This window comes from Myiozetetes cayanensis, unplaced genomic scaffold (genome assembly GCF_022539395.1).
Source record: "Myiozetetes cayanensis isolate MyiCay16 unplaced genomic scaffold, myiCay2020 scf5-8, whole genome shotgun sequence".
In the NCBI taxonomy this organism is placed as follows: Eukaryota; Metazoa; Chordata; class Aves; order Passeriformes; family Tyrannidae; genus Myiozetetes; species Myiozetetes cayanensis.
In genome coordinates, this window is record NW_026087742.1 from 45437356 (window position 1) to 45463436 (window position 26081).

The 26081-nt window shown below is 38.3% G+C and overlaps 1 protein-coding gene across 3 annotated transcripts in view; it reads right to left on the minus strand.

The window, feature by feature from the left end:
• Positions 1–26081, minus strand: part of ATP8A2 (ATPase phospholipid transporting 8A2) — a 318028-nt gene that overhangs the window by 95322 nt on the left and 196625 nt on the right. For all 3 annotated transcript variants that reach the window (XM_050334134.1, XM_050334135.1, XM_050334136.1), the window contains 6 exons: positions 20263–20337; positions 17465–17587; positions 16328–16406; positions 12940–13001; positions 12536–12592; positions 8191–8298 (listed from right to left, as the gene is read on the minus strand). In XM_050334134.1, coding sequence (XP_050190091.1) covers positions 8191–8298; positions 12536–12592; positions 12940–13001; positions 16328–16406; positions 17465–17587; positions 20263–20337 — 504 coding nt within the window. The remainder of the gene's footprint in view (positions 1–8190; positions 8299–12535; positions 12593–12939; positions 13002–16327; positions 16407–17464; positions 17588–20262; positions 20338–26081) is intronic.

Below are 26081 nucleotides of genomic sequence, written 5' to 3' on the forward strand. Positions count from 1 at the left end.
CTTGGAGTTAGTCGCTCACATTTTGCACAAATGGCAAGCAATGCACGGAGTATGGTGTGGAAACTTTCAAAACCAGTGTTTCTTCATTCCACCTTTCCTATTTCTTGCCCTCTTTTGCCCTCTAAGAATCCCACTCCCTCAGCATCTCCTTTGCTCAGTCTTGGTGCAGCTCACAGAACATTACAGGTAGAACTGATGGATGGTAGGTGTTCATCCTCTCCCTTACCCGAACCCTTCTGAAAATGAGAAACACATAGTTTCAACCTAAACAATCACTTGAGAGAACGAGATGGAGAAAACAAGTTTGCATAAAATGTTGTTCTGGTTCATTTCTTTGAAAGGAATGAGCATCTCCCAGACACTGAACAGGGTAAGAAGTTGTAAGCTGTACATTCAGAGAAACATAAAATGATGTTCAACACCACGAATTTGGAATATTTTATTCAAAACAAAAATTGACCCATTTTGGGTCAATTCTATTATAAATGTTCAGCCACTGTACTGAATCCTTCCTTCTCCTCCCCCAGCATTCTCCATAAAGCGCTCCATGCTACAGAGGAAGGATGTTTATTCTTGCTTGTCTTTTGTGTGTGACAACGCTACTGTCCAAGTTTTCTCTGCACTGGCTTGCTGACTTATAGTAAGCATGAAACTGCCTTTGGTCATATACTGGAAAAGGGACGTGTGCCCAGAGCTGCAAGATGGAGCTCTGCAACATGTTTAGCAAGAGGTTGCAGCTCTTGGTTGTGGAAGAAACCTGCTTAACAACAAACATCGAGCTATTGAGAAGTTTTATGCTTGGGTTTTATGCTACAGAGACCAACAGGGCCACATCTAATCATGAGTGGCCCCTCCACACTTGAGGCATTATGCTATGGACAACATCTGTATTATTCTGTCCTTTACTCCTATCAATTCTATTGAAATATGTAACTAATCTAAAGAAAATGGAGCTCCCTGGAAAGGTGTACCTGCTTAGTACCACTTGTATAACACCGTGACTTTTTTCAGAGTCTCCTTCCTATAACTTCCAACAAGGTTACTGGTATAGATACACCATCAAGTGCTACAAATACCCAAACTGAGAAACTACACTCTACAAGCCAAATAGGTGCAGTGATTTCCTTCACAGATTCAAAAGCCCAAAGGCTCTCTCAAAAGTTACTGCATTCAGATTACAATTGCTTTTTGCCTACCATACCTGCCAACAGAGAGGCAGCACAAGATACCATCGCTGCTGTCAACTCTCGAGTTAACAGGAAAGCCGTAGGGGACAGACTGTACCAGCTGACCCACAGCAGTGGGCAGGGTACTGGGAAGGGCTGTAATCCTCCCAGTCTCACTACTCCTGAAGCCTGTGTACCAACGTTTGCCTTAGAACAACATAAGAGAGATCATTTCCACTCCTCAGGGCTTTTTGGATCAAATTTTGACATTATACAATTGGGGGAAAAAATGATCTCATGAAATGTATACTGCAGGGAGGAAAGGGAATAAAGGTATGTTTCAAATTGATCTGGAAATATTTTCCCATGTGAAATAGTTATGCTTGTCTCTTACAGAAATGGAAAGAAACAGTGGCATGGAGCACAAATTCAGCAAAATAAACAAAAGATCTTCCAGAAAAAAAACCCCTTTATAATATGTAAATTCAAACGAAAACATAACATGACCCTGCTGTCCCCAAGGAACGAAGGTAAAAACAACACCGCAACCAACCCCCAAGTATCTGCTATCTGGGCTTCCCTGCATCCATCAGAAAACAAAGTGACTTAAGTGTGACCAAAGAAAGCCATAAACCCGCTAATTCCAACTCAAAGACAGTCACCTCCTGCCCTCTGAAATAGATCCCATCTGCCACTCCTCTTATTTTCAAAAGGAGCAACCACTTCACTGCTATGAGTTTAAACACTCTTTTAAAAACCATCTTCCATACACAATTACCATCTTCCTCTATTTCTGTCCTACGGATTATAGGAATAGCAGTATATTGATCTACTTTTAAGTCTTCTCTCTTCTGCCTCTCCTCATCATGCCAGACCATTTAGGCAGTAACCTCCACATAGGAACAGGATATTGCTTGATTCTTTCACGCCGCCTGGAAACGCGGCCGGTTCCCACACATCAAGTGGGAAGTTCACACAGCAGCGCTCCACAGTGAATGTGTGCAGAGGCAGCTCCAGATCTCCTGGCTACGAAGCCTCTTGCATTGCCCTCCAGCCCACCCTACCCACCCCACCATGTAGCACACTGCTAGCCTACAAAGTTCATCTGCAAAAGATCCCACAGAGGCTGAGTGCTTCATAAAAGGCATAAAAATGGTTTGGCTGCTCTCCAGTTATGCTATCCAACAGGAAAAAAAGAGTTTTTTTCTTACTGAGATGCAGACAAACCCTTGCCATACGTTACAAATCCACACTGCAGAGTTGTTTGTTTTTTCTCCTTAAGTTTCTAATGCAGAACACAGCCTACATCAGGAATACTCTGATCCAGTACGGCAAATCATACATTCTTAGTTTGTTCTTGCTTGTCAACGGGGCTCAAAACACAGACTTTTTTTGTAGGCATGAGTATTAGTACACACTGCCTCTGGTATAATACAGTAGCTGCTCTTCTCTATTTAAAAGCCAGCTGTTTCTAATTAAGAAAATAAAGAATAGGATATCTTCCAAACATCTTTCCACGAGCTTGCAACAAGGCTTTGCTACTTTTTAACATATGAAAAAAAGCAATTTGGGGAAATTTTGAAGGACATGAAGCAACACTAGACTCCAAATTGAAAAAAGATGCAACTTTTGAAGCACAATCCATTACCACAGAATGATAATTCTATCCTGAGTGAAGGAGCTTGTTCCCGGACACCACTACACCCCAGTCTACAGCCAGTAAATCTGGATAATCAGCCAATTACACAGAAGTGTAAATGTTCTGTATTTCTATTTAAGCTACTGAGTAGCATTTAAACTTGTTAAGGTTACCTGATCTCCAAACAGACACTGGCCAGACAGTGTGGCTGGCATCCAGATTATACTGCTACACTGAAGGAAAAACTGCTGACCTCTTATGCACCATCTGTACAACCCTCAGGCAACCATTCACATCGACTCCCTTTCCTATTGCTCCCCCATCTAACAAATTCACCTGCTAGCTGCAGCTCTTCTGCAGCGCAGGAATCAAAACTGAAGTCTTGAGGTAAGCACATGAAGACTTCAGAGAAGTTTAAAGGCCAGCTGACCGCCTTGCTCTGCACTGCCAGTTCCCAAAACAAAATGAGCGTTTACCATCATGGCTTAATCCTATTTTCGCATGGCTTCTAGATAGGAAATGCCAGCACAGTGCTAGACTTAGCTACCTATACAGTCCTGCTTTAAAGCCTTCATAAAATATTTCCTAAGGAAAAATTAAGTCTGGACATCTTTTAGAAATATTTAGGAGAGATTTGCTGCAGAGCTGCCAAATAGGTAAAGGGCGTGCTTGGGGGGATTTACCTCCAGAAAATAAGCATGCTTAATCTATTAGTTTCACATTCAGGGTTTATTAAAATATTCATTTATCTCAATTTTTTCATCTTTGTGGTGTACGACATAGTAGAAGACCATGCCAGAGATCCAGAAGTGAGAGATTAATTTCTGAAAGCCATGTGTGGCTCATAAAAACAACAAACCCACTCCTTCAACAGATGCTTAAAAATATATGCATGCTTCGTTAGTCTAATTTGTCTGCTCAGAGCCTAGTCCAAAACTGCAGAAAAAGTTCCAAAACCACATCAAGTGCCATGGAGACCTCTGTGCATAATAATAAAAACAAACACGATCAGCAGGCATTAAGGACCTCAATCTGCAGGCCAAGTCTGATTTGTGCGTAGCAGCTGGATGAAGCGTTTTCACCAACCAAAACACTGACACCACAATGTAATGTGCAACCAATTGCAGACAAACAAACCACAATCAGAACAGCCAATTTTCTAACTAGCCAATTTTTCAAACTGCAGAAATAAGAGAAGCCAGAGAGAACAACAACTGAGACCTCTGGAAAAAGATTCAAATGTAGAGAGAAAGACAAAAGTGTTCTGGAAAATATGAAAATGTACATTAAGTTGTCAGTTTTGCAGTGTGGATTTGAAAGAGTAGTAATGTGAAAGCTGTTTATTACACTGAAATAATGATTATCTCGCCTTCAGGATTTTTTTGGTTGTGTTGTTTCCAAGTCTAGTAACCCGCAAGAAGTTGACACATGCTTCACTAAGAACTCAACCAGAAAGATTTTAGAGAGTTTCAGACTGAAGGTCAACTACAAAATCAACTATGCAACCAGAGTCCATCACATCTACATCACCTCCGTCTCTTCAAAGCCAACAACAACAGTGCACTAGTCAAGGTAAACTTGTCTTGCTAATGCCATACACACAGAGGAATGCTAAGTTTTGCTAAAGGTGGAATAAATGTTTTCTTAAGAAACCATTAATACAAGCAAGTCCTGCTACTGTCCCATTACATGCGATCTTACATTACTGGGATCTTCTAAAAATCACCTTTAATCCAGGTAAAACTCATGCATAGCTTCCTTAAAAGTCTTTATAAGCAGACAAATAACCTAGCAAGAATTTGACAGTTCAGCTGTAAAATCAAGAAATACCTTCCATCTAGGATGTGAAGAGCACTGGGAAATAGAAGCACACTTGCCATTACAGCTATGAAAGTGGCTTTTACATAGAGCTGTTTCCAGACACGATGTTTTGATGAAATGGGCTTCCTGATGTCCTGATATCAAGATAATGGGTTTCAAACTCAAAAAGATTCTTAAACCGCAGTTCTGATATGATCACATACAGCAAACATCAAAAAAATTAGGAACATTAACCTGTACTATAGAATAACCACAACAACAACCCTTCCAAAACCAGATTAAAACCCCCACTGTTCTACCCCCTTTCCTCCAGGCAGAGGGGGAATGAGAGTGATACTCATCTTCCTAAAGACATTTCCTTTATGGTAACAACAACTAATGAGGCAGACACAAAACACAACACTTATATTAAGGTAAAGAAATGGTAAAAAAAAAAAAACACCACATCTAAGAAGTAGTCCTTTAATCATCAACAACAGCAGATGCTTCAGAGGGGTGACAGCAACATCCCTTCCCTGCCAACCCCTCTCCCTTTTAAAACACTAAAAATTTCAGCTCAAGGCAGGGAATGAAGAAATCTGTTTTTCTTCATCTCAAGTAACGTCTAGATCAAGACTCAAAGCATGATCACTGTCATAACATCCTCCTTCCTGTACACACTTTCAGGTACAGGTGTTTAGGTATGTGTGTGGGTGGAAATACCTACACACAGACTTTGATCCCATAGAGTACGATGTTATTCCCATAAACCAAAAGTATGCTTCAATTCCTATGAAGAAATCCATACAACAGAGTATGAGCAGCATATATTACACACCATGTGTATGACATGCAAGAAACAAGGACAAGTGTTAGCATTCACTGTTCCCTTCAGGACACCAAATCCCCACTCCCAGGCAAACAAACAGAATACCCAAGATTACAAGAGGGCAGAACTACAGTTAATATGCTAGTCAACAAAATACCACTGGGTTATGAGCTACAAGCCCCAAAAGTTCATGAAAACTATCATTAAAAAGGCACTCACATCATTAGAGCAGTACATTTCTGTACCACCTCTTATAATTAATGAGTATCAAAATAGGTAGCACTTCTTAAAAACACTTCTTAAAATTTTCAATCTGTGGTGCTAAGTCATAACTACGGAAAAAGCATCTTTTCGTATATTTAAAAGTCTGCTTAAGTTCCATTCTGATATTTGGTGAATGGAGAGAACAAAATGTTTTGCACCTCCTATGCCTCCTACTGATGGCACAAACTCCTGGCTGGCCCAAATGCTAGATGAGTATTACAGTTAAAATCAGCTCCCTCTGAGTACTACTGGATTTGCGTATTACGAGGATCTAAGATATCCTGGAGTTCATTTTATGTGAAGATAAACACACTTTTTTTGGCAAGATTTAAAACAAAATCAACGTTTTTAAAATACCTTGTTTACTTATAAATTAAGAAGATAGCAAGGATAAAGGAATTGCTTAAATCTGGGAAGCAGCAACGTAACTAATTTTACAGACTAGAGCCTAGCACAATCCTAGCTCATTTCACCGTGAGCTGGTTTCGTGACAGCAACTGATTACTCAAGAGACTTTGTGGGAGTTAATGCAAGTGGTAAACAAGCTCCCTTTACCTTGAGACCTTCCTCTGATTTTACAGAAGGATAAAAGAAACAAAAAATAATGACATTCTTCCACCGCTGCTCCTTCTCTCAAAAATACAATAAAGCTGGTAGATATAGATACAAGAAAACTGATATTGATCCTCCCAACACACACTGAAAGCCATACAACAGTTTATTTCTGACAGCTTGAATTCAAAAAGCATCTTTGCAGAATGATGACCTATTTTTAATGGTTTTGATTGATAATTACTGACCCAGGGGCACAGCTTCTCAAATACTGGAGCAGACACTTTATCAGTCAAAGTAAATGTGTTCTTCATTTAAAATAATTACACTACATTATTTTCATCTTGGCAAGATATTAGCACCACTTCTCAAGTCAGTGTCAAAAAATTAGAGCATAAAACCAGAGGTTAAATAGAAACACTTTCTAAAAACATACAAGAAAAAACAAAGCCTTATTAACATTAAGCTTTTGTTCCAAGACCTGTGGTTTTATATGTTAAAGCAAATGTTGATGACCAACACAGTATGAATTTTGTTTAAGTTACAATAACAAAAAAGAGTTATTTTGGGGAGGGGGGGGTAAGGAAACACCAAGCTAAAGCCAATATTCTGACCCTGCTTGTATAAAGCAACAGCTCACCATATTGTTTGTATTTTAGAAGGCTGACATGTTAGTGGCAGCAGTACAAGTCTGCTGTGGAAGACAAATCATTCATGGCTCTGCATGTTACTGATGTCAAATTTCTGCCCAATATATGAAAACGTGAATTAGAGTTACTGATACTGTATCTGCTGTGAAACACACAGAGATCACCATGAAATACTATCAGAGGACAGCGGCTTTGTCTGTCAGTCAATTACTTGCTGATCCCAGCCGGTCAGCTGTCTGTCTCTGTTGTAAAAAGCTGTTGAAAATCTACCATAGCCTCCATTATCCTCAGTGTTTTGGCACATGATAATAAAATATGTATTAAGCCAGAACCAGCAAAAAAATCATGCCTGACTGCTCTTGTTGAATACAAACTCACAGGAGTAACCTCAAAAATCTCTAAGTGACTTGCCATCACTTGACTTTTTTATCATTATTTTCTAGTACACAAGGGTGGCAATCTAAGCATATTTAGCTAATTTGTTAAAATTATTAGTTTGTGTTTCTTCTTTCTGTATCAGAAACAGTATCTTTCCATTACAGACTAAACTTACTACAAAATACATTTTATTGTTAATTTTGAAAGCAGTTCCACTTCTACAGAGTAACATTTTATCATACATTTATTAACTCCTTAATTGTTTATGGTAGCCCCCTATTTTAAATATGCACGAGGCTCTTGAGTGATTTTGACAGGCCTGCAACTCGGTTTTCTCACCATGAGTTGAAATAATAACACCGACGGAAAAATTTCACCACCTGAAACTCAGGTGACACAGAAGGAACAAATCTAGAATTCCTCTAGTAATATAAAAGGATTGGTAACATAGCAGCTCCTCTTCTGCTTCTGACCATCTCATCCAATTTTCAAGAAAATTCAATTTACTTTAAATTAATGAAGGAAAACCAGAACAATATGAAAGCAAAATATATGGTAAAGAAAGAACCTGTGATAAAAAAACTCACCCAAAATAAATATGGTATTTAGTTAAACACACAAAATCTTACCAGGAAGGCACAAAGACTGAAAGAGTCAGTCTCACTGCTATTGACACGAACTGATAATTGTCATATAGTATCCCCAGTGCACATAATCATGTATGATGTCACTTTTGGGGAGAAAGAGAGCTCTTCTAATGAGGAGATTAAGTTAAATGAATGCAGGGATTAAGAAAAGGTTAAAAAGAAGTACAAGCACTTTCATTAGAGCACAATCCTCTTCCAAGCATTGTGTGAGTGCTCAGGGTGCTGTGCTGGGCAGCTCCCCACACAGCCAGAGCTTCATACTGACCTGCCCCAGCATGTCTGGCGCGATGGGAAACGTGGGCCAGATGGCTGAGTAGACACCGAAGAACACGAGCCAGAGCAGCATGCTTCCCCAGACGGCCAGGTGACTGAACTGTCAAGCAACAGAGAAAGGAGAGTCAGCACAGGGCACTTCCTCCATTCATCCAGCCTACAAGTGTTTGCCTGTTCAGGTCTCTGTCGCTCCCACTCAGGCCTCTCTACTGCTCTTGGTTTCAGGCCAGTGGCACAGGTTGTTCAAACACCATAAAGCAGCTCTCTTTAATCTCTGCCTCAAAACAGGGCAGACAGATAAGTCTTCTCAACCAATCTATCTTATTTGGAGCTCCAAAAAACCCATCAGATTTTTCTTGGAACTCTGATTTCTCTCATCTAATTCCTGCATGCCAGATTCACATAAATCAAGGAGGAAATTTTCATATGCTCAGGTCAAAGTTCACATGGACAAATCCCTTATGGCAGTGTATGCATGCAAGCTGTATGCGTCACTCACCTTCCATGGAGGAAGATGCAGTGCTATGTACTACACTACCACAATTAAAATCTACTGATCAACTTTGCTTTTCTTGTTTTAAAAGTGTTCTAAGTGATTTACGGATACGCAATACAGCTTACGTATTTACTGGTTCTTTAGTCTGTAGACTCACTAAGAAAAAAAAAAAGTAGTTTTAAAGTGACCAAAAACACATCCAGAACAGATTTCACCTCAGTTGCTTAAAGAAAGTAATTTTTTCTACACACCCAAACTGTTTTTCTGTTCAGGACGATTTAAGTTGTTTTACACTGCAGTGGATGGAATCAGTAATTTCAGTTGTAACAAGTAACTGAGCTCATTATTTGCTCCAGCTTTTTTGGATGCCAACAACTTCTGCAGCTGATGACTTTGGCTCCAATTCAGAGAAATATCTGCATAAATCTTAATGACTAATTACATATGAGTTTAGGAACATGGGAATGAATTCACATACTGGTTGCTGTGGTGGACACAGTGTGTTTGTTCAGTTCTCAGTTTTATACTTGCTATTTGATGACTGTGTCTGTTGACTTTTTGAACAGTATGTCTGAGAACCAAAGAAGTGTCTGAGTATTGTGTTTTGCCTGCTATGAGACAGATACAAACTTCCAGAAGAAGGAGAAGATGGGTTGTACTCTGGAATCACTTAACGTCCTTGGAAAGGACAGCTTTCTCCAGCAGAGGCAGTGAAAACAAACAAGTAAGGAGTCTGCAGCACCAGTACAGACTGGCAGATAGTTGGGACCAACTAGAGGCCACCTTACAGTAGAAGCATTCATACAGCAAACTGTCAGGGGCAGTGGAAAGAACACTCTTCTAGGCACTCTCAGAAAGTTGGAATTTTGTTCAACCCTAGAAGTTGCTGGGCTAATGAGTAGGACATGGGATAGGCCCCTTCCTTGAGAGACACAGTGGGCAGGAAGATTTGCTATTTATTCTGTTTCATCCAAGAGATCTGACCAGCAACTACTTCATTAAAAACAAAACAGCAATAAACACAACAATCAACCAAAAAAAACCCAACCCAAACCCCCAATAAAACAAACAAAAACCCCCCAAATCCCTACACTCATACGTGATTCAGTTTTAATATGAAGGAAACAGACTGAAGTATTTTTGCTTTTATTTTTTTTTAAACACTTGGAGGAGAAGATGGATTTTATCCTTTCAGTTTACTTGCTATTCTGGAAACTACAGTCAATTCATATCATTCTGACTAAAAGCCCTGCCCCAGTGAACAACTGTAGTGCTCAGCATCCCAAAGCTGAAGTACTGCAAGGTTTCTGCAAGAACTCATACTTAAGAAAAATAAGCCCCATGCAATGGCAGCACTGCTTTCCAAAAACGGGCATCTTGAGCCTTCCTCTCATGCAAGTGGACAGAAGGTTCAGAATAGCTTGGATCAATGCTTCCAAGCTGCAGACTCCTATGTTTTATGATTAAAAACAGTAAAATCAAGCAGAGAAACCAACCTAAGACAGAGTCTTATTTTGTAAGGAGGTCTATTTATGCTAATGAAATGTCATAATTTTTTTGTCTCACTTGGGTTTTTCTTTGTTAATCTGCTGGCAGGACAGTTTTTGAGTTTTGCAGCTCTTCACCTTACCCTGTCCAGCTGAGCAGACTTAGCTCACTTTATGTTGTCTTTACCTTCTTCTCATGGCTGTCCCCATCATCTCTTTATCTCACACTTACATCTGCCCAAATTGCTTCTCTAGCTTTAAAGCGCTTCTGCATTCATGAAGAGCCCTCCTTGCCCTGCTTGAAGATGTTCCTTATACACTGACCCCACCAACCTTTTCACTGTTGATTCTCCACTGATCGTCTGTCATTTAACCCTGGAGAATTCATGTGCAAACCAGAAGGAAGTCCATCAGATGAGTTAAATGAATGACAGTCAGAAGAAAGAAACTAAGGCTCTCACACAAGAACTAGACATAGTATATGGCTCTCCCATGTGTCCTGGTTATCTGAAATAGTTCATGTACTGTGGTAAAGCAGTGAAGAAAGCTCTAAGTGTTTGGGAAAAAGCCTACTGCAGTGTTCCAGATAGGTAACACGTAACGTGAAACTGCTCCACGTGACTTCAGCGTGCAGATTTTGTTATGCATCATGTTACCACTTTTCCAAAGCCTTTCTTTCCACACTACCTACTGGATATACCAGGCTCTCAACCACTTTGACTCTGCATTATTTATTTAAAGCTTTCCACTGAACCCATCGTGTTTTCCCAAGCGGCAGTGTCCCTCTAACTCTCAAGAACAAATTGCCTGTAACCAATCCACCTGATGATGGAGAAGAGGCTTAACTCAATGTTGTACATTTAACACTCTTCAAGTAACCTAAAGATTCTCTGTGTGTTGATTCACTCACAGCTGAAACAATAACTATAACCAACATCAGATTCCAAGACGATAAGAATCCCTCTTCCAAGCAATGAGGCAGGAATTAGAAAATCTAAAGTCGATTCTAAACACAAACACTTTTCTGTGCCTAATAATAATTTCTCTGTAAAATGTCAGTGACACTAAGATCTACTAACCATTACGGTATCTTTTCAAAACAAAAGCTTAGAATAGAGGGCATCATGATTATCCCCCAGTGAATGAAAAGACCAGTTACCAAGGGGAGAGGAGAGAGGAGGAACCATCAAATAATTCACAATAAAACAGGATTTAAGCAGGCTGCTTCCAAATGCAGACTTGGATATAGCCTCTTGTAGTGGATGAGGGATTAATTTAGGTATTTTTGCATTTTAAAACATTGGTACACAACACAGAACTGATTCATAAGCAACAGCAAAAAAAAAAGAAGATATTTTATTTTCAGATGAGAGAACGAGGCAGAAAATACTAGCATCTCCCTAACAATTAAATAACTCGTACAGATACCATTTCATCTTCAAAATCCAGAACAGACATCTCATTGATGATAATTCCTCTGTGAGAAATGAAATGAAACATCTTAAAACTAACAAAAACAATGAGGGTACAAGATGTAAGTCAAGCCACTCCAAGAAACTGATAAAATGAGAATATATTGTGTCCTCAAAACAGCAGAGTTTCTTTGTACATCATGAAAACTAAATTCCAATAAAGTATCTTATTGGCGTGAAGAAACTTTTGATTCTGACTAGATCAGAACCAAAAAATGAGTGTTTCAGAGGGGCTGGGGAAAAGAAGGGGACAAAGGTGTTGAAGGCTCATCAACACAGAAGCTCTCCCCTATCCCCCTCATACTCTTCGGAGGTCACTGCCCTGCTGAATTCTGTCACCTACCAGTAACAGAGCCCTCACTCATTGCAAGTAAATAACTCAAATCTAGGAATCAACATAAGCATTTAACTAACATCCTTATTACACTAAGTCTCCAAACAAAAACTCTCAACCAATGTGAAGTCACTAGTTCTTTTTATCTGGTTCAAAGACGTTTTCAAAGCCCAGTTGTTTGTTTGTGGGCAGACGCCTTTTGTTCCCCATTGCATTAATTTTAAAGGAGCTACAGATCTATTTCTTTAAGTAATTACAGTGGTATTTTGATTTCATACAAAATTTTCTCATTTTTTAAGTACAGATGTTGACAATACACTTAAGTGTACTCTTCCCACTTCTGTCAGGATGCCCTTTTTCATCACACATATCGTGTGATCTATGAGTTTATTCCTCTCACATTCTGTACTTAGGGAGCTTAGTAGTTTATCCTTAAATGAAAGATCCAATTAGAAGTCTCAAGTGATTTTTAGTACTTCTTTTCTGTATTAATACTCATTAGAGAGGAAGGTAGGCTAGTAAAACAAAAGATACTGCAAAGTACTTACTCTAGTCCATGCAGTTGTTTCCAAGCCAGCTTTCAGACAAACAGTGACTACAACATACTGCAAGGGGGGGAAAAAAAAGAATTAAAAAGACAACTTGATTACTAACACTCTCAAATTCAGAGGTGTTCTTGTCCAATCTCCCCTTTACATCTAAAAAGCTACTACCATTTCGGTAGCTAGCAACCCAGGAACTTGGCAGTGTGGGATTAGGGAAGGACAGTACATAAGCTATTTTAGGTGCATGTCTGGGACAGAAATGAAAAATGAAGAGGGAAAATAAGGCACACAGCATCAGTTTGATTTTACTCTACTCACTTCCCTCAGGTTTACACAGTTTTCTGGTGGTATAAAAAAGGCTCTAAAGGATTCTACCATTCAGAAATTGCCAGGACACACAAACTTACAGTGTAAACTATGTTTCCAACAAATAAATAGTCAATTCCCTGTCCATTTGTGAATACTGCATCTGAAAGAAAAACATAAAAATGATCATATTTGATATTAGTTCATCAACAGAATGGATTAAATAACACAGAGATTTTAAGGAGAAAATAACTGGTCTTAACCTTGCCTTTTTGAACATGTAAAAAGCACTTATAGAAGCTGAGGTAATGGTAATGGAGAATTTGTGCTAAGCCAGGCCTCATACAGGATGCTCAGATAGAGCATATATCCATAGTCCCAGTGCCAGAAGCTGGCCTAGCAAAAGGGGAAATGTTTGCCAGAGTATAACATGTAATTTGCCTCTAAGAGCTAAGGTATGTAAGTGTCAATTTTATCTGTCACTATCTGTTCTGTACTACTTACTGTCACCTCTAATAAAACTCAGTACTTGTGTGCTTGTGACAAAAGAGCCAGTAAAACTGGCCAGTAAAACTGATTTGTGGTGAAAGAGACCTGAATTAAGAAGAAAAGTTTTATCTATAAGGGACACATGTAACATCTAAAATATCTCACTGGAGGTTAATTCAGTAACAGAGCAGTATTCAGCCTCCACACACCCTTTCTCTAGTCAAGTGTGCACAAGGGTAAATACACGTTAATCTATCATGTGAAAGTGCCAACCTTGGCAATAGTTCAAATGTCATTTTGCCTTCCTTAGCCCTTGCGGAATAAAACCAGAACACCATGAAAACACATTTGACTGCCACGCTAATGCCAAGTGAACTTAAACTCACAGGAGTTTTCAAGCATTACTCAAGCATGGTAAGTGTTGCTATTTTCACAGGTTTTAAGACAACTGTTGGAGAAATAGGAGCACAGCAGGGATGAAAAACTCTTAAGAGAAAACCCTGGACCTATTCCTAAACACATACTGCCTAGCACTGCCTAGTGTGCTTCTACTGTGACGGTACCACTTTGTTAGTTTTATTTGCAAAACTGAATCTGACATTCTTAAACGAGGGTCATGTACTCCAGGATCAGTAAATATTTAAGCCTATAAAGAAGTACTTCTTACACCCTGACCTCTGTAGCGAAGAAGTTGCCCAGCTTATGGGTAAAAAATCCTATATATTTAGTATGTGTAGTTAATCCAAGCTACCTGTTTTGTTTTTCTTCTACCATGGCTGCACGTGGCTGACTCCAAAGACCTGACATGCTGTGAGCATTTTCCAGAAATTGCTAGTTTTGTATCCCTGCTTGCTTTTCTCTTTTGTACGTTAACTACTACGAAACAGCAGCAGATAGACCAGTCATGAACACTGCAAGAGGACCAAAGCCTGAGACAGCTTGGTTAGGAACTGGCTTGGTTTCTAGCCACTGGCATCTCTATCAGCCCAACTCCTCCCACAGTACATGCTGTGGTGTCAGGCATTTCCCATATCATTCACAAATACATGTAAAGTTTTAAAAAATGTCATTTTGCTCTTTCCTCTGGTGTCAGAATGGAAAAGGTGATGAGCACTACAGAATTCAGTCCTCCATGCCCAATGAACCCCATTGATGCCAAAAGTCTCAGTTTATTAAGAAAAAGGCATGCCCAAATATGTATCAATTTTGATAGAATAACCTGACATAATGAGCTGGCCATGCTCTAGTGTAACATAACAGTGCACATTTATCTAATTGAATAAATTTTGCTCTAAGTCTTAACTTTTTAAAGTTACATTTTAATGCAGTAAATTAACATTTTTTTTCTTCTTTTTTTTTTCCACTGATTTGCACGACCATTCACTTTGGGAGGTTATGTGGTCCTGAAAGGAATGACATTTCAGTTATTGAGAACAGCAGGACACTCAGTGAACATTCATTTCTGAAGCTATACAAGTGCCCGTTCAAAGACTATGTACTTCACATTCTAAGGAACCTGAGAGGTTAAAAACATCCCAGTGTGAATGGCACATTTTTGTCTCTGGCACTAAAATCCCTTTTGCACTTGAAAATGCAAAGAAACTTGAAAATTCAATATTCATTCCTCCTTGGAAAGAAAGTTAATGAACCTATTCGAAGGAACTCAAAGTTAGCCTAGTATTTTAGTCTTGTAATTTTAATTGTTGAAATGAAAAGTACATTATCTATTTAGGAATCAGAAAATATCTACAGAAGAATAAAACAAAACCTATAATTTTCTTTAGCTGTTACCACTACAGATGTCAACCTAAAATTTCTGAAGATGGATTTTAAGAGGAGCTATTCCAGATTAACATTTCTCATAAAAACAGTGAAACAGAACAACAAAACCCCTCAAATCAAAACAAAAACAATTCAACCATAAAAACCTCTCTCCCACAAAACTGAACCTTCTCCCAGCCCACATGTGGAGGAAAGGGAAGTCCCTTTTTTATATGTTCCATCAGACAGCATTTGAAGTTCCCACTGAGGATACTATATTAACATTTTACTCAGCCAGATAGAGAAACATGAACCTGACTCCCACAAGTATCTTTACCATCATGCCTCTGATGTAAGCATTCATCTTCCCTCCCTTTCCATTTCTTTCAACTCTTCCCCAATTAATCCATCCTGGAGCTGAGAAAATTTTCTTGAAATCAGTGTTCTCCAGGAAAGAGTTTCACTTTTGAAAAAATTGTTTGTTATTTTAGATAAATACTATTCCCTTCATCATCACCCCTAAATTCTTAATCTGATCTAGTCCTACTTCTTACTACAGTAAAAGAACAGATTTCCCATGGTTTTTCCCTCCCACACAACTACATTGTTAGGTAGGAACCATATGGGATTTACTGGTCCCTGAAATACCAAGTGGTTACATTACCCTTCATGAAAAGTAAGACTTAATAACACTAATTTGTACAACAAAAAGTCTCATTTCCCTGATATCTCTGGTTCTTGATCTGGTTTACTTCCATTTCAGTCAGTTAATTTCAACCCCCCCCAAGACTTAAATAGTAGTGAAATCTCTCTTTCATCCTACTTTTTACAGTACTGTGTATTGAATAGGAAAGGTCCAACAAGATACAAAGTAAACAGTTGTAAGGCAGTTGCTCTAAGAACACTACACAGCTAGAAGTTGAGGTATCAACTCGCTACCAAAAAAAAAAAAAAAAAAAAAAGGCATTTTATAAAACATTATTCAGTATTTGGGTAAAACTTTGGAAAGCAACAGCTTCATTTTTTACATATTAAAGTCACTATATAAACACTAACTACGTTAAATTAGAATAATTTCTGAAAGCCATTAGGTAACTTGCAAAGTTCAGCAGCTACAGACTACTAACTATCTGTCAGCATTATTTTCTTGGGACTTGTCATGACCCCCTGTTCTGCAAACACACTGGCTCTGTAACACTGAACATCGGTTACTGACACAAGAAATAAAGAAGCCCTTACCATGCTCCAGCACTTTCAGTGGAAACCAGAAAAGAATGATGGAATGGATGAGGGCATTGATGCAGTGACCCCAGAAAACCTGAGGGAAAACAAACCAAGCCATCAGTAAAGTCCAAAACTCTTGACCTCTCTCTAACTCCTAACAAACACTTCATTGTGTAGTTTAGAGTCAGACAATGTTTGTCCTGAAGTGAAATACCTAAACTTCTGCAGGATCTCTTTCTTCCTATAATTTCTGGGTTTTCACAAGAAAAACACTGGTCCAGTTTGATCATTTTATTCTACCAACTTAAAACATAATAGGCAAGCACGCTTGCAATTTAAGATCTTTATCAAAATACAGCAGACGGATGGAGTCAACCTTCTTTAATTACCTCAAAGAGTGATTTTAAAAGATTGATTCAGTTTTCCTTTAATGAACAAATACTTTGTGCCCCACAGTTTTTGACTTCAAGATAATGGCAGCTCTGTACAAACTAGAGCTTTATGTACTCTACAATTTTGTCTTCAAATAAATCAAATACACAACTTCCTTGATTCAGAAGTAAATTTAGATGTGCTTGTTTCAGAATAAAGGTGAAATACCAAATGTTGACATTTTGCAGCATTTAAATAGCAAAATGAAGTAAAAAGCATTCTTCATAAGTCAGAAGACTGAATAAACCAATTCAAACTTTATTTTCCAAAAGAACTACTGGAATGGAGGTATAGTAAAGCTGTGAAAAAGCACCCTAGCAGAGAGTCTTATGAAAATATGTATATTAAGTAAAATCCAGGTAATGTTATCCAGTTCCTTTGGAAGTGGTAAATCCATGATTTATCAGCAGTTGTGAATTGATAAATCATACTCTGAAACAAATCTTACTTGGAATCAAAGTTTATGAATATTTCAAGACCAGCTTCAGTTGAAGCCACAGCAGAAAACCCTTATTTATAACACAGTACTTTTTTTAAATTTAGTTAAAAAATTCTTGAAAATTAAAATATTCTTGAAAAGAACTGGGAGGTAAAACAATCTTAATCTTAGTGGCCAGTATAAAGCAGAAGTAACAGTAGGAAACAAGTTCTTTTCTAACAAGAAAAATCTGGAAAATAAGAATACCCATAGTGTTGTTAAAGAATCAGACTTTCCCTTACCCTTGTGTTGAAACCATCTGCATTTTGAGTAATTTTGTATAGCTGTGGAAATCTAAGCATGCTATCTTGAGTACATGATCTTTCAAAAATTCCCAGAGTAAAGGGTGGCAGCGCTGTGAAAATCTGCAAAGAAAGTAAATAGTAATTAAAAGCAGTTATTAGTTTTAAGTGGATCTCAGATAATATTTCATTACCTAGAAAACAGTAAAGTTCCCAGACTTCACCGAAGATGTGTTATTTGACAATTTTCAGTGGTCCAAACAAGTCTAAACATGAATTTCAGCAACTCATAACTCTCAAACATTGCCTTATGAACAAAAGAAACATGAAATAAAATTCGTATATTTAACCAATAAGCTCAAATCCAAGAAGTAGTCAAGCATCATTATTTTCTGATGTAGCAGCTAATCTAGCGAGGGTCAAACACATCAGACTGTAAAGGAAAGACGGTGAGTATTTTTACAAAATAGTCGTGTGAGAATGGGTTCCAATATAGCTGCAGTTGTTGCCATAATTAAATATGTAATATATTTAATCAAAGCTAAGTTTACAGACAAAGCAAACATGGAAATCACATTAAAAAAAAAATCTACTGAAAAACAAAGGCCATTCTGCATTATGGTACTTTGGGGATTCCCTTGGCAGGCATGAACCGATAGGAACAAATTAACTGCAGTGTATGTCTGTGCTATGGGCAGACTCTTAGATGACCAAGCCTCGGAAGCTTTCCAAGAGAGGCAGCAGGACACTTTGCCAGAAGCAAAGTAAATTAGCCTCCACTGACTTTGACATTGCTGCTCTTAAAGTGTTTCCAGGATCTGAGGCAGCTCATGTAAAGCCAGCTTGGGTATCCATGTTTCTTGTAGTCTGCAGTGCAAGAACAGACTGAAAATAACACCACTGTGTAAGTCTGAATACTAAACTCTATTCAATTCCTTGTACATTAACAGTTTATGTCAGAAACATCAGTACTAATCTTATACATACATATATTTTTAACAGTTTGAGAAATGTTCTTGAGGTTAAGAAGCAGCTTGGAGTTATGAACTGTTTTGAGTGTGTATGCTTATCTGCAGAAGTCGGGCTGTGGTTCCCACCAGGAGTGAGCTGGCAGTCAGGGACAAAGAACAACACAGAGGAATAGAGACTAGTGAGAATCAGTAATTACAACCCTAGATCCAGTGGGAATTGTGCATCTTTTGCTCATGAAGTGATAAACCAGATGGTGAAAATGGCAGCAGACTGGGGGTAGTGAACTGAAACAAAGACCACTGGTCCAATATATTTCAAAGAAGGTCATGTTCTGATACAGCTTTAATGTATTTTGCCAGGTTTCCTATGCTTATTGGGGGATTTACGTTCTCACTTGAAGTAAATCTTCTAATGGTTCTGTTTATGAAAGCAAACCTCCAGAACAAAATCAGGAATTATAATGCTACTATGATTTCATACACTTCATATTTTAATGAGACTACTAATGAAAGAAAGGGTTAATCTGCACAGAAGAGAATGACAGATCTAAAAGCACTTCAAAATCTAACCCCTTCAAACTGCGGAAGTCCCTAATAACCGACTAGCACTTGATTCTTCAAGAGTCCACACAACCAGTTCTAATTTTAGAAAATATTAAGCTTACAAAACAAGGTTTAATTTCTCCTTCACTGGTTACAGGAGATGAGTTTCATCCAGAAGCTTTAGGTAGGGTAGGTAGATTCATCAAATGAAGTTTAAAGATAATAGATGCAAATATCTAAATATGAATGACAGAGACTGAGTAACAGTCAGGAAATTAGGGTGAAAAGAATCAAGGGAATGATAAATCCTTGAATAAATATCTTCCACTAAGAGTATCAAATTTTATGAAATATGAGGGTTTGTGTCATCATTTTTAAAATTAATGTGACAGAAGTTAAGTGTTTCCATTAATACTACTCAGTGATAATTTTCTGGCTTTTTCTGTATTAGCATATATTTGGAATGAGTTTCTTAAAGAAAAAAATGAAATTTCCTCCCTGCAAAGAGAAATCCAAAGGACTCTTCAACACTGATAGCATCCTAATGACTTACATATTCATGCACCAGGCCACTCACTGGTAACATTACAAGGGTAACACTGTCAAACACCAACACAGGTCTATGGTATGCTATGAAACTTGGTTTCAGAGATCTTTCAGACTTTAATTAATGTGATTGATTAAAAAATATTACTGATTAAAGTAATCAAGTCATACAGCACAGTGTGGCACTCTGCAGACTGCTGCCAAAATCAGAAATCACTCACAGACTGACACATCCTGCCCTTGGTTCAAGTGAAAAATGCTGGTTACACAGTGATGTTACTTCTCTTTCTGTACCTAATGTACAATGAGTCAACACAAAGCATCTGCGTGACACTTATCTGAGCATCTAACTCTTATGGGGTCTGAGTGAAAAAAATTAATCAAAACTCAAAGACTAGGACTCTATATTTTGTACAAGAAACATCAGTAAAATATTCAGTACAAAAGACTGAAGATGCTCTGAAATTGGAAATTAAATTCTATCTAAAAATCTGCAGTTTTATGCAGGTTACATTAGGCTAATCATCTATTTTCAAGGCATTCTCACAAATTTATTTTTGCGATAAAAGTATAATTTTAGATTATTTTTTTCTTACCTCAAAGTGGATTCAAAGTGGCTTTTACAAATGAACTCACCTTCCTTGATATATGTCTATGACAGGTACCTGTGAAAAATGGGACACAACAAAATAATATACAAGTCCCCAGCATTACAAAGTCAAAACATGCAGCACTTACCACGTTATACAGACCAATGCACCATCGTTCAAATAAGATCTGCCCAGAAAATCCATTAACGAAAGCAAACCAAAGCTGAAAAAGAGAAAAGTTACAAAAAGCTTTAGATTACTACTGCAGTACATGTTTCCATTTACAATAGAGAAGGATCAGACCACTATCTGGAGACAGTTGCTTGTCATGCTCTAAAAACAATTATCAGGAGTGCCAAGCAGTTACTCTCAAGTCTTACATTTTAAATACTGACTTGTTTAAATACTCCTTGTTTAAAATAAAATACTCAGGTGATGGAACAATTTGCTATACTTGCATCACTACTCTAAAAAAAATCAAACATGGCCTCAAACTATTTAAAAATCCTTAACACTGGCAAATTAACATGCCTGAAGCCAGAAACCAACCTCATTTCCATCACGGTCAGCAACAGACTAGAATTTTCAAGGTGTGTTTTGATGGATCCTCTGCCTGTGTCCTATTTTTACAGTCCCAGAATTGCAGTGATATCTGCTGGTCAGTCACATTATCATGATTATATGACAATTTTATTGTCTAAATGATGCAAACATAATTATTTAATAAACCCACAAGTTAACAATTAAAATCCGAAGAGGTTGCACAAAGAGGCTGGGGAGTCTCCATCCATTTAGAAGTTTACAAAACTTGCCCAACTGGGGGCAAGTCAACTGGGTAAGCCCAAGCAATCTGGTTTGCATTTAATGTGCACCCTAATTTAAACAAGAGGTTGGACTATATGGACTCCAAGTTGCCTCCAAATAGATTCTGTAATGCCACGATCCCAGGAAACAGCTGTAGGCTTCAGTGCACAGGTAAACTTTTCTGAGCATTTCCTTGGACCCAACTTCCTTGAGCCTCCTAATCTTGCTTAAGCACCTTTTTTAAGCCTGAACTGCTTTACTGGTTTGGAACAAAGTTTCTCAGTCAGTGGGCATTGAAAGAAGCTTAGGAAAGAATATAATTAGGCAGGGGAAAAATTATCATTTTCCAAGTAAATTGGGAACTGGAAGAACAACAGCAGCATATCCTGTGTTTCATTTAGTTCACAAGTTCACATTGCACTGGATGCACTAGGTATTACAGAGCAGTGAAGTGATAACCAAGCTTATTCCCTTCTCACTCCCTGAGAGCCCGTGGCACTTACTGCCAGGTGTCTTTTCTGACACCATTCTGTCATTCATACGGCAGAACTCTCCTACCAGCATTGTTTGTTCTCTGGTGTCACTGGTGCAGTACCAGTGTCCTAGCAAAACACCTCAGATAGCATTTACTTAACTGTACGTCATCTGACCTCTTCTCTGCTCCCTCCCAAAATGAACAGAATAACGAGGAAAGAAGACTACAAGAAAATGAGACCGCATCAAGACCTACCACTGTTTTCATAGATGCAATTTCTAAACAGACTAAGACTCTTCAGCATGGGACAGAGGCAACCTAATGGAAGATTAAAATATTTACAAGATTGGCAAGAATAACAAATAGTTGTTCAAATAGGCGCTGCTGCAAGACATGAAATCAGCAGGCTACACAAAAGGAAAAAGTGAAACCTTTTCACACAATACATGGCTGATCTACAGAAATGTCTGCTAAATGATGCTGTGGATGCAAAAGGTAATCCGGAAAAAGTCACAGAAGGAAAGCTGGACACCAGATGAGTATGCCAGAGAAGTATCACTGTTCACAAATCAGAGACTGGGTTAGTTGATGTCTTATTCTGACCCTCTACAGCTGTTCTTACAGCTATTATATTGCCATTCTTGTTTAAAATTAATCATCAGTTCTAATGCACTCTCAGCGTTCAAATACGAAGCAATGACATTGATCCCAACTCATCTGTTTATAGCTATGCCTTGCAGAGTAGGTCAGCTATTTTAACTTACTTCCTTTTTTAAGGAAACTTATTTCATTTTTTAAACCTTCATCTACTCTTTCTAGTAGGGCATTTCTATTTATTTCACAATATATTATTCTGAAGTTTGCACTTCATACCTGCTGCCCTTCTTGCAATTTGCCGTTTACAGTGCCCCTGTAAGCTTTCTTAAGGGCCACCAGCTTCACTCCATCACCACTTAGTTGAAATGCACCAGCCTAGTATATACTGCAAAATATTTCTTAGGTTTCCTAAAAAAAGTGCCTCTTTCTTTCACGTTGTCAAATACGCATTAAATTAAATAAGCATTTAAGCATTCACCCCAACAGGGTTGTCTAGAAAAAGAACAGAAGACACACTCTACATCCCAACTTTTTATCATCACTTCCTCTGTATTGAAACCTTTTAAGAATATTCTCTAAATCTCGCTCTTCATGGCCTGAAGCAGCACACCGACCAGTCGCACTCTCACCCTTGCAGTGTTTCAGCCAGTTGTATAAATCAGCTCTTCAAATGAAACATAAGAAAGATCTTTAGTAGAAAGCCTGAGGTCCAAAAACAAAGCCACAATTAATTTGGGGTTGTCAAGTTAGGAACTGGAGAGTTTCTTCTAGGAAGAATCAGAGCTTTAAAAAAGCATACTCTCAGATATTTAGCAATAATGACCTAGGTATTTATCATCTCCAGGTTTCTTGCAATTAATTGCAATAATGAATGAAGGCAGCAATTCTAGAAACCATAAATAGCTCACAAATCAGAAGCCTGTCTGGTTTAGTCAGCAACCTCAGATTGTGCTCAGTTTTCTAGATCCCACTGGGCAAAGCAAACTTCAAAGGTTTGGTAGCAAATGATGAGGCCTTTTATAACATTGGCTCATGCTACTTAGGAAACAACTGCTTTCTGAAACCATAGCCTCCCACAACTAGTCCTCCAGCAACAGACATTGCTGATTTTCCATCAAGAGGGGAAAACAAAGCAGCCAGACTTTCTGTAGTTGGCCCATGGCTAGAAGGCAAGCCCTAAACCAGGCAAATCTAACATCTTAGATTCATTTCCCAACAAAAATATTAGCAATACTGATAGAATCACATAAAATTTGGGAAAAGCATAGCTGTTAGGACGCTTTACAAAGCGGCAGACCTTGTCAAAGTACAAGTGAAAAATACCCACTCAATAGCCCAATTCCTTCTACTTGAAAGGTACTACCTACCACAACTGTGATGCACAATTCATTAAAGACTCTGCTAAAACCACCTTGAGATGAGTCGATTACTATAGGAGAACAGATGTGTCTGACTGGGGTAAACAGACATCTAGTGTCACTATTTTCAGTCTTCTGCAGTATCTTTCAACACTGAAAGAATTTTCTATAGAGAAGTTTTCTTCTTATTTCAAGGCTGATATAATTTGGCTAGGGAAGAACTGAGATTTAGGAAGTTCAGTGTTCTGCCATTTCCAAAGTCCAATTTGAACTCTTCTTCTTTTGGTAGGATGCATACAGGTGAAAATTAGAAGCATAAACATTCCCAACACTTATGTATGTTTGTGTGCACCACAGGCTGCAAAGAGAAGGCAAAAGCTGTTGCTGTTACGACACACTGAAAATTAACAGGTATGCTTGGTTTTGCCACAAATTCACATTTGTGTCAAGAGTAAATCAGATACTCTGCATAAAATATATTATTTTAAATTTAACACCAGCCATAAACTGTCAAGCATGGTTTAAGGACCAGCTGTTTGTAAAGAGAGTATGGTATACTTTAAGGTCAGCAAAGGGAAAATACCCCTCCACTTCAATGTTCCTGTTAACAAAATGTACTAAATATATTTGAAGTTGCAAGAACCCATGCTTGACTCAGACTCGGTAAGCTGGTAGGAAAACTTGCCAAGTCTGCCTGGCTTGCCAAGCTCCAGGGGTTTGCAAGGCTCAGCTCCAGTACTGCTATGAACAAATGGACCCAAAGTTATTAAACCTCTTTTCTGGCTGGAAAAAAAGAAATCTTTTCACTTTAACTATTAGCTAGCTGCCAAAAAGCTGGAAAAGCTTATTTGTAACTCAGCTACAAAATATATATTTTTCTCCCAAGGAAAGAGGTCCAATTTAAAAGTAAAGAGATTCAGACCTAAGGCTGAAATCTGGGTCAATATATTGCTGTGCTTTATTACAGCAGATATTGCGAAGATGTGAAATCAGTAGGTACTGTGCAAAAAGAAACTGGAACATGTTGCAAACTGAAAACTAGCCCATGGTTCCTGCCTTGAAGTGTGGCTGCACTCTTTAAATAAGAAACCCCACTGCTGAAGCACTTGATGCCAGCTGTGATGTGGGCACTTTGCCACTAGAGAAAGAGGAGAGGGAAATAAATCAGGGGTCAGCAAAAGCCAACAGATGGTAATACTTGGTTAATATTGACTTCAGCTGCAGGCATGCCAAAGATCTCAAGGTAGAACAGTCCCGCACTGCTGTTTTGAGCCACCCAGCCCATCCACCTGCTCTAGAGTATATTTTGAGAAAAGATCAAGTATTATTTTCAAAAAATATTCCCACCCGAGCAAGTTGGAAGGCAATTTTAATTGCAGTATTGCTTCATGCATAATTACTGCAAAATTAATGCCTGAAATAGTAGGAACTAATTTATTTAAGTGCTCTAAGGCACTGGGATAGCAAATCATCTATTCTAAATGTGTATATTTATGAAGTCTTGATAATAGACAGCTTAACGAGTACTAGAAATGTTTTCCCAATTCTGCTAAAGGGCACAGAAAGCTAATGTAGTCAGGGTATCAACAATTGCCACAGGCACCAATTATAGCCAGACTGGATGCCTTTACTATTCAGAAATTAGTTAGATTCTCAAAATATCCTCTCTCAGCACACACACGTTTTGCATGTTCTTACCAAATAGGTTCATTTACAGTTTGCCCAATAAAGCAGGTTTGTGTGTCTCCTGTGCAGTTCATTAATAATGTATCCTGATTTAAAATCTCTCATTACAGATGTCTCTCTCTCAACACCAGGCTCTTATTCCTGCCCAAATGCTCACAGCCTTAAAATAATCCCTTCATTAGAGAATGTACAGAACCAATTTTATAATACAGGTAAAGTGTCTTAGTAATAAGATTTGACAGGGTAGGCATGGCTGCCTGAGACTCAGTCTTCATTTGCTGAGGAATATTTCTCTCACTCCTTTTATTCCCCCCAGTGTTTATTAACTCTTTGCTGAAAACAGATCGATATTTCACAATTGAAAAGCATTTGCTCTAGGCCTGTGCACTCCAAACAAGTGCCTATTCAAGGTTAAAAATCATCTCCAGTCTTGTCTGCCAGTATTAAAAATTATTATTTTCAAAGCTTCATGCTGCTTTTGTCTTGTTAAAAAAAAACAAACTATGCATTGACTGCAATGTTTTGTCAGGTAGATACTAAAGAAACCAATACAATAGAGATTTCCTGGCTTTAAACACTAATTTATTAAATAAGCCGAAACAGCTGTTATTTCTTCTGTTGCTGACTTTGTATAGTTTGTATAGCAGAGATTTTACCAGCTTTGTCTTTCTCTGCTTATAGAAGAAGCATATGCAGAAAATTGTATTCCTTCCTTATACAAGTTGTTTCAGTGGTCCTCTAAACAATCAACTGCCATTATACTTCCCCAGCACAGGCAACACTCAACAGGAGATGCAAGCACAGAGCAGAACAGAAAAGGAGGAGGGGGCAAGAGAAGCCTCACCCCACACTTAAAATACACTCACAATTCTTAAAGTTTAAAATCCACGGAATAATTCTGAAGACCTGAAAATTACATAACAAAGTTCTGGTTTTTTTCCCTCAGTAATTAAAGAACAATCATGCTGTTTGTCCCAGGAGTTTTGAGCACTGTGGAAAGATATCACACCTGCAGATGACTACACAGTATACATCGAAGGACCTCAC